Below are 13,185 nucleotides of genomic sequence, written 5' to 3' on the forward strand. Positions count from 1 at the left end.
AACCTAACTCGGTGATCATAAAACCCAGTCCATAGCTACCTGTGTCTGCATATCTATAAGAGTCACCAAGGCCTGTTGGAGACAGTAATGCCCGGATCCTTGACTTTCTCCCGCGGACAAGATGGATTCCCCAAACAGCTCGCGAGACCAGGAAAAAGGAGGGGAAGAGCAGCCCAGTGAATTGCAAATCAATCCTTAGTGATAAGGGCAATAATCTGGATCCTTCTGATCATGTCCCGCAAACGTGTGTCTCTGTTGGGCCTTATCTCACGACGATACTGCGACAGAGCCGGGCATTTTCATGGCGAGTATCCGTGATAATGCCATTTGATCCTATCGTTCGTGCAGCTGCTCTGCAAGAGCAATACGATCTACACTTGTCGCCCGATAATGCAAAAAAAGGCTTTCTCGAAATCTGTTACTAACTACTGATCAGCTGTTGGAGCTCCCTTGCCTCATTCAATGAGTCACAGATGTGTTTCGTCTCGGGGCGATCCAGGAAGTACGAGCGAAGGAGTCCAGTCAATAACAAAGCGCATGCGTTATGAAGTTATCATATCGTTTCTTATCGTTTCCCCACATTCCTACTTTATTTTCCAATATGCATATGTTTACTTCCATGGTGCGATATTTGAGGCTTGTTTTAGAAAGGTCAGAACCGGGCCCAATGCGAAACCAGTCAATCAGGACCTGGGCTCAGCAGCAAGATGTGCTGGCTGTACTTGGCATTTCAGTAAAGGGCAAAGCGAGGCACGTTTGACCAATAAGCAGTAGATTAATCTGCTGCTCCCAAAACGGAGTGGCAAAGCATGTTTGGGCTGGCTGGTGGACTCAAATTGTTGCATCCGAATTTATTGGGGGCGATCAAAATGGCTCGCAGGACAGGCTTTGCAATCAATAGAAATGCCGTCTCAGGAGCGGTCAACCAAGCATACCACCCGGGTTAATTTCTTGACCCATAGCGTCAGTCAAGGGTCCGAAATGCCCCCGGCCGAGGGCACGTATTACGACACTCCAGCTCGGAATTGCTACAGTGAATGCCTTCGCGCGAGATCATGGCTACGGTCTTACTACCCGACGTAGTAAGCGCACAAAAAATGGCGTCTCGAAGACAATTCGGCTATGCTGCGAAGTGCGAATCCCGGCTGGATGAATTATGACTACGTTACCGGAGGGAGTTTTGAAACATAGTCGGTAAGATGACATGATCACGAGGTTAATGATCGTCTCGTCAAGCGTACAATTATTTCCGCATGCTCGCAAACTTTCTGTTATTTGGAAAGTAAAGGGCGGGGCTGCTTCACTAAATGCAGAAAAACACATTTATTGTCGACGGATGGGAGAAATAAAATACAGTCTACACTCCGGGAACTACTCTTGAGGCTTATGCTGTATCGGGGTATGTTCGAACAAAGGGCTCCGACTTCCTGACAGAAGCGGAAAGGTATGGGGGAACTCATCAAATGGAAAGGGGAAGCGATGTCCGTACGGGGACTTTACAGCAAACAAATATTTCGATGAAGCATGCAACCTTTCTTACATTGCACAGGACATCTCTCAGAACCTACCACGGGCGTACAAGCTTAACAACGGGCTCTGCCAATGGGAAAGAGAACAGCCTTGGTTGACTGTTTGAGATGTAGTTGCGAATTTGTCCTGATTAATCGCGTTGTTCCATCCGCTCCAGAATTGCGTACAAATCCGGTCGCTGGACCGGCTTAATGAGGAAAGTATCAATACGGGAAACCGAAAGCCTCTTTCTGAGTATCATGACTATCGAGCCCTGTCAAAGCAGCGACGATTGTGGGCGGCAACGCTTGTCGTGCCGACTCACCCAATCCGGCTCGGTATTCTTTCTCGAGGCGGCGGATTTGCCGGGCCGCTTCGAAGCCATCCATGACAGGCATTGAGATATCTGGTGCCATCAGCATTGGCAGCAAAATAAGAAAGGTTTAGAACTAAAAACAAGAGGAAGCCTCAAACATACCAAGGATAACAAGGCGGAACTTGCTGGGGTGGACCTTATGTGTAGCGACTGCCTCGGCCCCATTCTGAGCCGTCATATACTCATAATTCCCCTTTTTTGGTGTAGGCACACAGTAGCCGGAGGTTTAGGTCATTATCATCCACTAGTAAGACGAATGAACTGGGGAGCTTTGAATTCCCCTGGCCCTCCTCCAAAGCCGATGTCGGTCGCGCGATAATCTGCGAACCCACTTCTCGGCTGTTCTCGCTTGACAGAGACCGAGGACTTCGATACTCTGGACTCCGGACTGCGTCCGTCGCCGGTCGCTTGCTAATTTTCATTCTTTCCGGGGGTGGATCGCTAACTTCTAGGTTCAACGGCAGATGAGAAGACTCTGGCATTTCCACCCAGCGAGTCGGCTCTTCAGGGCTGGGCCGGCCAGACTGTTGGTTAAGCTGTCGCTTCATACACAGACTCAGAGCGCGAGCCAGTTTTCGGGGCCCGCAAGGCTGGCTGAGAAATTCAAAGACGGGCGTTTCATCCCGATTCTTGGCCGCAACAAACATACTATGCGCTTCCGCGGGGGACTGGCAGATGACCACGACTGGAGGGCTGGATCCGTTTCCGCCGTCGAGGTGATTATTAAGAGCAAAAATATTTCTTCCCTCGACATCCTCGGAATCCAGCTCCGTCTGCACGGCAAGGTAAAAGTCAAAGGGAACAGGTTCATCCTTCAAGAGAGACACGGAAATCACTTTCAAGTTAAACCAGTCGCGGCACAATCGTTCCAAGGATGAATACAGCGCTGTATCCCGGTGAGAGCGGAGAGAGAGCCCGAAGCCTACGAGACCAATCGTCTTCCCCTGAGTAAAAGTCTGCAGGGAGTTGAATACCGAGTCAGATGACGAGGTGTCTGATGCACCAGAAAGCGGGTGAGCGGAGTCCGGATCGTCAATTCAGTACCGACTCCCCTGGTAGAGTTAATCTCGATTGAGCCACCGAGGAAATTAACGGCCTGGCGGACGATGCTCAGCCCCAGTCCGCTACCGGATGCAAGTGGATCCTCCTGCATGAAAGGGGTAAAGAGATCATTTTGCGAATGCTCCGATCCAATGCCTTTCCCAGTTTCCTTCACGGTGAGAGTGACGTCGAATTCCTGGTTTTGCTCTCCGAGCGATTTGCTTACGGGCCCCATTTAGCTCCGAGAGGCGCAGCTTTGGTATGACGCCAACCCGACATAGATATAGCCCGAGGGTGTGTACCTTAGCGCATTACCGAGAACATTCATCAGTATGCGGCGCCAAGCAGCAGGGTGTGTGTCAAAGTCCCATGTTGTATCTGGCTGTATGTCGGAAAATGATCGTAACCTGACTAGCTCGAGCGCCAACCTGGTCTGATGCGCTCGCTGGGCCGGCCGACCGCGGAGAAGAATCAGTCAAGGCCGGAGGGCGGCGAGTGGGCGTGAGGATAAAAGCTATATCCGGCGAATACGGACTCGGTGACCTCCTCGAGCACCGCATCCAGCTTGACATGCGAAGATGATGCCTTCTCACCGCGGTCTTTACTCTGCACGCCCCGCTCCGTCGAATTGGCAGGCAAGACAATCTGCGCCTCTCCTCAACTTTCGCTCAGGCGAAATGGTTTTTTTCTGGTACTTGTCGATGAAGGTGACATCAAGTAGATTGTTGATGGTGTCCAAGAGGGTGCGGCCACATGACTCGATTGTATGAATCATGCCATATTGCGTGGCATTCATGGCCGTATCACTGAGTACGTCAGCTGTGCCTAGTATCCCGTGGAGCGGCGTTCGGAGCTCGTGTGTGATGCTGGTGACCAATTTGGTTTTTGCCTTTTCCACCGCCTACACGTCAAGCCGATGAATTTCAGCCATTATACTGTTGGCATAAGCGGAAACGAACACGAGCTCATTTTCAAATGTAAAGATATGTTCAAGAATATTCGTCCAGACCAGCGTTCCGGCAAAACACCTGCGCTTGCCTGAGTCCCAGATCGGCAAGAAAAGAATGTTCCTAGCTTCAGGGAATATTTTGATCAGGTGGTCAGCATCTTGTCGGAAAGTTGACTTATTCCGCTTCTTGCTGGATGAACGTCGCTCATCGATATGGTAAGCATTATCGGTTGTGCCGCGGTGCTTGGATCCGGGCTTATTCTGTGAAGTGTCGTTGCTGTCTTCTGAGACTAATCCATTGTCGTTGTAAGAGAAAATCTTCCCGCGGGGATATCGCCGTACAAGCGAACTGAACAGTGGTTCCGGTACACGGCTGCTCGACCTGTTCTCGGCTCATCATTGATACTAGATGTCTGTGAGCTCGAAAATACCAAGCATTTAGACGCAAATGTACTGTCAGGCTCGCCAAAAAGCTTGTGTTTCAATGAAGATTCTGAGGCGGTGCTTCCGTCACTACCCGATGTAGGAACTTCTGAGCTTGGGGATACTTTGCGGCTAGTGCGGTTGACAAGGCTCCCAAAGCGATTGCTATTCGCATCGAGAAACATGACTCCCTCCGCTCCAACCGACTCCCAAATCAAATTTGCCGCGCGAGAGAAGACAAGTTTGATGCTGGATGAAAGGGTGTCGTCCTGCAAGCTTTCGCCTGCGAGCACGGTTCGGACAGAGTTCTCCGAATACAACACGATCCTGGGTCTTTGGCTTCGGTCCACCCCTTGGCTGCAGCTATTTGATGGATGGCTCCAGGTTTCTTCGGCTCTTCGGTATGAGTCTCGGAAGACATGAATTGCCTGGCCTTTTTCCTTGGCGGCCTCCTGTACACGCTGTTGCACAATGTTCAACTGGCCCTCTGGCGCCTCCCCAGACTGTTCCGATGCAGCAAACTGTGCGTTGGCCTCCATCCACGAATGGCGAAGGATGGACTTTCCCTCGATGAAACCACCTAGTCCCACGATCATTCGTTCCGCTTTGCGACTTCTGCGTGTAGTATTCACCATTGCCAGGTGATCCTTTACTGTCGCAGCCATCTCATTCATGAACTGCAGGGCGTGACGATCAGGATCCAACGTCCTCGGCTCGTTATCCATCACACTATAGGCAACAATCGTAAAGCCTCGGGGACTGACTATAGGAACCGTCGCGTAGAAGCGCACGTCGGAGAGCGCCTCAAGTACTTCGCAGGACCTGAAACGCTCGTCCTTGGTCACATCCATTATAACCAAAGCGCTAGCTCCGGCAACTCCACTATTATCCGTAGAAAACCACGACGGCAAGCGCTCGACATGGTGGCAAAAACTCCTGTCTTTTGGAAGCACGCAGCATCCTAATTGTAGCCGCTCCCGGTCATCTTTGATGCAGCCACCCAGCAGATTCAAGGCGGGAGTGGCTTCTGCAACAACGTGCTTGTGGGTACGATCGAAAAGCGAGACCAAGGCGCGCTGGGTCCCACGGATGGCGCCCAGCTGGACGAAGGAAGTCAGGGCCGAATCTCGCGACGGTTGTGGGACAAAAGTACTGTGCTGGCATGATCGAAAGGGGCGAAGTGCGATGCAGATTGCTCGTGCGGAATATATCTGCCGCAGGCGAAGGTCAGCGATATTATCAATCGCTACTGTGATGATGAGGATAGTCATTTGAGAGAATCAGTCTCACTTGTGGTATCCCGTTCCTGCGCCAGTCGGTAGTGTGACTGCGCATCAGAAGTTCCAATCGCAGCCATATTAGGAATGTTGTGGGAAACAAATGCACATACTGATTGAAAATCAGAATCAACCAAAGCGAGCAGACACCAAAAAAAGTTATTAAACCGTCGATCGTAGCCGTTCGTCTTAACGGTAAGATCCCTTGGTAGTCAGAGTGAGTCACAACGATAACACTGAAAAGGGGAGTAATCATTGGCGGAACGAAAGCCGCCCTGCTTGATTGGCCAATTCTCATTGGTAAATTGGACTCCCTCAGCAGCGGACATTCATCACATGGGGGCTAAGAGCAGATGCAAAACGCTAGGCCATTATTTTCCGACAGATGACGCCACTGATCGCCTACCGGCACCTATCTCGCCAAAATAGATTACCTCCAAACTGATAGTATCGATAAGAATGTCACTTTGCAATAATTTGATTCTTTTCTAGTGTTCGGCTTCAGGGTAAGGGGTAACGACAAGCCAATTATGTTCCTTTGCAGGGTATTATATGTCATTGGTCAGCCGTAGCTTCTTTCCCCACCTTGGAATAGCGGTGAAGGATCGGGACCTAGAAAGAAATCTTGCAAGTTATTTCGAATATTAAGTTATGCTTCATTTCGTTGAGACAGGCAATTTAGTGAAGTCCCTCATGGAGCTAGAGGAATTTACCGAACGCCAGCAATAAAGCCATGGGTTTCCATTGCCCTAATGATGGATCAACCATGCGGAGAAAAAAGCCCGTCACCAGTAACGTAGGCCAGAGTAATCATAGGTACAATCTACAAACTTTGTAGCTTATTATGATGTCGTGCGGTACAGATTAATTTCAAGGCGGCACGTTTAGCCGGCCAATCCAGATGACGTGTTCCCCGTTATTGTGGGTGAAACAGACGGCTAAAGGTAGCCATCGCCGATCTCTCGTTATCGAGCTGGTCATATCCGGAACCTCACGAGCTCGACCCACGAGGGGGGGACTTTCTATACTTCCATAGATGCATATGTATTAGCCAGAGCGAATAAGGGCCTAGAGCTCGTCATAGAGGGCATAAGTACATTGTCCCAGTACAGCGAATGTAATATGCGCGACCGCGGCAGGTTAAAGCAGCCACAACCAACAAGCTTTTGAATTTCTTCCTGAGATATATGACACATATAAAGTGCCGTAGGTACGAGATCAAGTGGCAAGACCATTCTTTTGGCCTGACTGGCTATAACAGCACCCACCACTGCAAGTCAGCGTAGATCGGCCCCTCTTCCCAATTGCGATCAATGACGGATAGATGGCCGTGGACCCCTGCATGAGTGATGTACAGTATTTCAGAAACATTCGGGTCACATGGGTTACACAGACATAGACGGAGATCTACCCTATGGAAAAACGAATGGAATGTGTGAGACCCTTCCTTGCAAATCCCATTCATAATGAAGTATGCTCATGTTATTTTGGAAATGATTGTTTCGGACCACGCTAATTTTCCGAAAGGCACACTTGGATATGGGATCTAGCCACTTGTTTTGTTTGGTGCACTCATTGCCCAGCATCCTTGTTGGTCAAGTATCCAGCCCAGAAACGACTATCCTTTTTTAGCACTTGCCCCCGAATACTCAATCATTATCTCGTTCAGCTGCGGCTGAATGTCGAGCTTGTGCCAGAAAACACCGGAGTGAGCAAAGTCATAGTATGAAGGAAATTGCGAAAACCACTATACAGGAATACTGGTAACACTGTAATATTCTGAAGGAAATACCATGAAATGGAATGGCATGAAAGGGGTTACAAACTGTGGGTCTGCGCGAGGCTGAATCTAATGCAAGAGTTGATGCTGTGTTGCGCCCGTTCCAATCCCCTTCCCCTCACGTGTTCTCCTTTTCTGTTATGCCTTGTCTCAGGGCAAATGCGTTCGCCAGCGCGCGTCCCCAGTGACTTTGGGTGAAATGTCACAGGGGCCCGGAGGCCGGAAGGGAATGGGGGTCTAGGTATTAGGAAAGGCATGTAACTTCACGATCTCGCAGTCCTGGGAATGTGGTGGCTATTTCAAAGCTGCCTCGCCTCATGCAATAAAGCACAGAGCATTTCGTGCTAGCTTTGTGGAAATTCCTGCATGAATATATGGCTTATACCAGATATATCAGGCATGAATCAGTTAGCGTACATCCTTCCATGAAGAGTATAGTTCCGGTAAAATTCTGTCATTTGAATAGGGTCTTTGCTCATTGAGGAAGAGACCAGACTCAAACCACATCTCTAGAATAGGTCAAATCCATGCCGTCTTGGATGAGATCCCGTAAGCAGTGAGCTAAATAGGAAAGCGGGGCTAGATGCTTTCCGTCTGCGGTGACTCAGGAACTACGAGCGAATGAGTGAGAAAAAGCATGGTCACGACTGAAATCTAATACATATGTACTTCAGGGTACGGGACAATACCTACACCAGAAGTTACTCTGCACCGAACCAGGGACACGTGACCGTGACTCCCACGTCGACTTTGAGAAGTATACGCAGGAGTATACGGGCGACTCCAGCGGTGACTCCAGGGAGTCACGCCAGGAGTAGGAAACGAAGGATATATAAGGACACTCCCTCATGTACTTAGTTGAGTTCTTCGTCTTCAATCATACATTGTTACTTGTGTTTGCCTTTTGGATTACTGGTGACTCTCTTACTTGATTATAACTTGACAACACTCACGAATAGACCAATACCTCGGTATAGACCTATTCGGCGCTCGACCTGGCACCGTTCCTCGATACCTCGAAAGGACCCAGTCTGCAGTAAGGTCTGTTAGGCGACAGTACGGTTGAGAGCACAGATCGTTGACGTTGGAATCTGAGGAGTACAAGGCAAGTATAACCGGAACCTTCCAACCTAACTGTGACCAGTTTGCAGTGCGTAACAAGAATGTCGAGTCACCCTTAACAACAAATGGCCATAGTAAAGGACACAAAAGATGGCCTAGTGTTGGCCCCGAGTGACTACTGGCGATTGTTTCTAGAAAAGAAGGTAAAAAGCTCTATTCCAAATGTTTTCTACGATGAGACTGGCACCTTCCGAAAATCCAACGGTGATCCTGTATCGCGTTACAGAACCTAGGATATATGCAAAAACACCCTTTCAGATATAGGAGAAGCTGTTGCTTGTACAGAGTAGATTTGTAAAGTGTGGATGATCTCTTGAACGAGCCCTAGCCTGCCTTCGAGTTAATATAATGCCAGGTCGCGCTAGTCTATATGAGGATTACCCGGGATATCAATATTCAGGAGCTCATTTGCTCCGAGGAAGCTTACGAAACCTCCAGTGGACAGGAGATGCTGCCGTTCTATACTTGATCGACAAATCAGCCGTTGGTATGCGGTCGGTCCGCCGCATCAGGTTATCCTGATTTGGGCGAGGTTATGACGTCATCAATTTCTCTTTGGCACAATTTACTCCTTAGGCTGCAAATCCAACAGTTCAATATTCTTCCACCATTTACTTGATATTTACTTACCACTGTATTCTTCACTCAACTAAGCAATTATGGTCACATTCTTAGGGACAAAAGTCATGGGCACAGGCTTTGAAACCACAGATAGATATTCGGGTTTGGAAGTGCAAGGCTGTGGCAGCGCCGGAACGATTTGGTATATTACTCATATATCCATCCTCCCCAATTCATTATTGACAAATGAATAGTTCAGCGCATGATTCGATAGCCAATTCAGAGGTCGCTATAAAAAAATTTCGAGGCCATTCGGTTCTACAGCTCTGGCCAAGCGTACGTGTCGTGAGGTTCATTTGTTACGTAACCTGCGACATGATAATGTATGTGTATATGCGTGGCACGCATATTCGGCGTAGGGACTGTTAACTAACCTCAACTAGTTAATTAACATGACGGACATCTTTATCTCTCCATCCGAGGATCTGTATGAGAATTACTATGCTAAAGTTGAAAGAAATGCTAATATTTTGTGTTACAGCTATATCGTGACAGACTGTATGATGACAGATCTTCATCGCCTTTTGCGAGCGTCGTCAAAGCCTTTGGAGTGTCAATTCATTCAATTTTTTACCTACCAAATGCTGGTATGTCCACCCGAGATGGTCACCAGACACGCGGCATATCTAATTGAAACAGCGTGGATTGAAATACATTCATTCGGCCGGAGTCATTCACCGCGACCTCAAACCAAGCAACATTTTGATCGATGACAACTGCGATTTAAAGATTTGTGACTTTGGTTTAGCCCGAGAACAAGATGCCCAGATGACCGGCTATGTCGCCACACGATACTACCGCGCGCCGGAGATCATGTTGACCTGGCAGAATTACAACTACGCGGTGGATATGTGGAGCGTTGGGTGTATTCTGGCAGAGATGATTCTAGGGAAGGTTCTCTTCCCCGGGAGGAACCATGTGCATCAGTTCATCTTGATTACCGAACTTTTGGGGAAGCCATCCGAGGAGGTTATGAAGAGAGTCTACAGCAAGAGTGTATGATTGAGACACGCAACCCAAGCCCAGGTCAATGATTACTGATGACGATTTGTAGACCTTGGAATTCGTGGACTCGCTACCAAAGAAAGAGTCCTTTGGACTTACATCTATCCTTGGAGATGCCGACCCTCAAGGTAAGCGATCGCCTTTGACAAACTTCAATACATTTCCTTTGCCACAGGTATACTCACTTTTATAGCCATTGATCTCGTGGAGAAAATGCTCAACGTCGATCCACATGAGAGAATCACCACGGCGGATGCCATTAAGCACCCATATGTCGTGACCTACCAGGATTCTGATGATGAGCCTGTTTGTGATAGCCAGCTTGATTGGTCTTTTCTGGACCCAAAGCTTTCAGCTGACGAGTGGAAGAGCACAATGTATGTCCTCTGATCTGGTTACGCGTTGAGTTGAGCTAACGATTGAAAGGTATTTCGAGGTTCTGAACTATCACCGTGGTGCCTGCGACTGGCAAAATGATGACCTCCCACCTAATGGAGATTTTGAGGACCTTCTGATGACCGAAGAAACGAGTGGGACATATTAGGGTCTTTCTGTCGGTATCTTTTGGTCAATAATTTCAAGCTTGCTGGTTGGGCTTGCTGGACGCCGGGAAGCTCAGTTTTTTACTACGAGGGTATCCCAGACAACCATCAGGAAAGGGCAAACGTTCAGTAAAATTCGTTTGCTGAATGAGAATCATATCTGAAGAAGATCTCTTACACCCATCATGATACTGTTTCCGAAACCCATCGTGCGGTTACTGGAGATCACAACATTTCATGTTATCTACCTTGATGGGCATAGAGTCCAACCTAGTGGTAATCGAATGAAAATATTGCAAATACCGAGTCTTGCGCCACTGATGCAAGCCCGCCTTCCGTCAGACATCTCTACTACTAACTCGCTATCCCAGAGTGGAGCAAGCAATCATAGATCATTGCAAAGGCTCTTGTTCTTCCTCTTTCGTTGTTGGAAGTGGACTACGCACCAGACGGACATGCTATAATGTACTCAGACCCACCGAGGCAACATAACCTTCTTCCTGGGCGCGAAATCGCCTTCCGATGTTCGAAATTGGACGCCGAGCTTGGAAGCAGTGCGGGCCTCAATACGGCTTTCAATCGCTTCGGGCCGACTCGACGCCGCTTAACCATCTCGACCGATACCAATCACTCACCCTCCCCGACCTAATTTACACCGACCGCCTCGTGCCAGAAGCGGTAGACGCGCTTCAACTGCCGAGGGTAGGATGTTGAACACTTGAAGAAGCGCCTTCAAGCCAGCCTACTAACAGAATACTAACCCACGAGGACCCGCCACAATATCGACTGCTGAGATGACAGATACTGAAAGTAACCATGTATGGGCTCCAAGGAGACACGACATATATCTGGACATGTATGTATTAATATATCAGTGATAGTTGCACTTTCGGCTTAGCCGCCGGGCGGTAATAAATTGTGTGTGTGTATCGTAGTATGGTATCCCTGAAAACAAATGCAACCCCGCAAACTCGATACAGCCAAAACTTAGATAGCCGATTGAAGTTGAGTTCCATTAGCAGGCTGTTCAGAAGCCTCAGCCTGGGGTTGCCCAATCTCAGTGGATTCCCGAGGGGAAGAGAAAGGAACAGTCCTGGGGCCCGAGCTGCCAGCCTTAGGCTCGTGTCCGGGACGAGCAATGAGGGCTCAGGCCAATTGAGGATATTACCGGTCCGTACCGCCATTTGGTAGGACAAAGTCAAACTAGTCACAACAATCTCTTCTTGCAGCTTCTGGTTGTGCGCCATTGGACCCATGAATTTGATTCGACCTAGCTTCCTTACCCCCCAAATTTTCAACGTGAACTTGGCCACGGGCAATTGCTGTTCATCGCAGCAAATGAAGTCCCACTTAGTGAAGTTGCTATCGCTGTACCAGGTCAAGGTAACCGGCTTGCCAGTGGTCAATGCGGCAGTAGATCGGTGAGCGTAGGAAGTTTTGAGGCGCCTCTGCGCAACGATTTGGTCTTTGCGGCCATGGACTTCGTAGTCGGCATCGATGCTGACTAGGTTTAAACAGCCGACGCCGAATAACTCGCCGGTCGAGTAGCCTTTAAACTTGAGACGCTTCTTGGCGAGTGGATACGAGAGGATGTAACGGGATCTACATTTGGTGTATTTTTGTAGGAGATGAGTGATTTGGCTTGCGCTAGCCAAAGTCGACGCTGAGTCGAGGGGACGGCATTGAGCTATGGGGAGATTGAGAGTCGATAGGTTGTGAGGGTTCGGTAGACAGCTCCATGGTAACAAGCAGACGTGTTCCTCCTGGCTGTGCTGATGGTGCGTTAAGAAACAATTTCAACCTCTTTCATCCCCTTACATGGTCGTTCGGGCGCCTTTATACGAGCCGCTCTGGTGCGTTTGATTGAATTTAATTTCAAGCTACGAGAGCGCAATTAGGCGTGGGCCGCATGACAGCTGGGAAAGCTCGAGTCAAAGCTTCGGATAGAACTACGCGGTTCATCATCTCATAGCTTTCTCACTACTACTTACGGCGTATGAACCATACGTTGAAATCCCATTCAACGTATGGCTTACCATCCTCACCTATGGGTGTGCTCTTCGAAAGCCGGGCCTGCTTTTGCTCCTCGTCCTTGGGGTCAGCGCGGCTATCTTCGTATTTAGGCATAACGGCTACTCTCGGCGAAATGACTAAAACCATATATGTGCTTCCCTTCGGCCTCGGCTCTGTCCTAACGTTCCTCGTTGCGGATCGGTCTTTACAGAGGAGATTTCTACCCGCCTTTACGACCTATGTTAATTTTGCGGTGTACGTAAAACATTGGTATAATAGTCGAGACTCCCGAGGCGACACCCTTGGGGGAATATATAGCAAAATCACTTACGTTGCCCTCTTCGTTTAGCGCTGTGCTTTAGGTCTAGACGCCGCTATCGACTTCTAGGGTTGTACTCTCTCGCTTTAACGTTCGCCCTATCGTCGACTTCAAAACTTCTATTCGAGCATTTCTTTAGGATAGCCGATATATTAGTTATTCCGGCTTATAGAAATAGTCGGCAATTGTAATAACGTTTAATCTAATA

At 48.7% G+C, this 13,185-nt stretch overlaps 5 protein-coding genes across 5 annotated transcripts; 2 read left to right on the forward strand and 3 right to left on the reverse strand.

The window, feature by feature from the left end:
* Positions 1 to 1,733: 1,733 nt before the first annotated feature.
* N7489_004764 (ATP-binding response regulator) lies at positions 1,734 to 3,161 on the reverse strand (the record flags this gene model as incomplete). The annotated part of the gene is made up of 4 exons (XM_056710516.1): positions 1,734 to 1,915; positions 1,988 to 2,078; positions 2,131 to 2,829; positions 2,889 to 3,161. 4 exons carry the CDS (start codon positions 3,159 to 3,161, stop codon positions 1,734 to 1,736), a joined length of 1,245 nt encoding a protein of 414 aa, XP_056568937.1.
* Positions 3,162 to 3,258: 97 nt separating this feature from the next.
* On the forward strand, positions 3,259 to 3,508 carry N7489_004765 (uncharacterized protein; the record flags this gene model as incomplete). The annotated part of the gene is made up of 2 exons (XM_056710517.1): positions 3,259 to 3,310; positions 3,342 to 3,508. 2 exons carry the CDS (start codon positions 3,259 to 3,261, stop codon positions 3,506 to 3,508), a joined length of 219 nt encoding a protein of 72 aa, XP_056568938.1.
* A 19-nt stretch (positions 3,509 to 3,527) lies between these two features.
* On the reverse strand, positions 3,528 to 5,655 carry N7489_004766 (uncharacterized protein; the record flags this gene model as incomplete). Its single annotated transcript, XM_056710518.1, has 4 exons — positions 3,528 to 3,732; positions 3,832 to 4,165; positions 4,231 to 5,547; positions 5,589 to 5,655. 4 exons carry the CDS (start codon positions 5,653 to 5,655, stop codon positions 3,528 to 3,530), a joined length of 1,923 nt encoding a protein of 640 aa, XP_056568939.1.
* Positions 5,656 to 9,490: 3,835 nt separating this feature from the next.
* Positions 9,491 to 10,647, forward strand: N7489_004767 (uncharacterized protein; the record flags this gene model as incomplete). Its single annotated transcript, XM_056710519.1, has 6 exons — positions 9,491 to 9,525; positions 9,580 to 9,685; positions 9,738 to 10,094; positions 10,153 to 10,231; positions 10,297 to 10,480; positions 10,530 to 10,647. The coding sequence occupies 6 exons, from the start codon at positions 9,491 to 9,493 to the stop codon at positions 10,645 to 10,647; spliced, it is 879 nt and encodes a 292-aa protein (XP_056568940.1).
* A 985-nt stretch (positions 10,648 to 11,632) lies between these two features.
* Positions 11,633 to 12,772, reverse strand: N7489_004768 (uncharacterized protein; the record flags this gene model as incomplete). The annotated part of the gene is made up of 3 exons (XM_056710520.1): positions 11,633 to 11,686; positions 11,824 to 12,332; positions 12,637 to 12,772. 3 exons carry the CDS (start codon positions 12,770 to 12,772, stop codon positions 11,633 to 11,635), a joined length of 699 nt encoding a protein of 232 aa, XP_056568941.1.
* Positions 12,773 to 13,185: the final 413 nt, after the last annotated feature.

This window comes from Penicillium chrysogenum (genome assembly GCF_028827035.1).
Source record: "Penicillium chrysogenum strain IBT 35668 chromosome Unknown utg000002l_segment0_segment0, whole genome shotgun sequence".
Classification (NCBI taxonomy): domain Eukaryota; kingdom Fungi; phylum Ascomycota; class Eurotiomycetes; order Eurotiales; family Aspergillaceae; genus Penicillium; species Penicillium chrysogenum.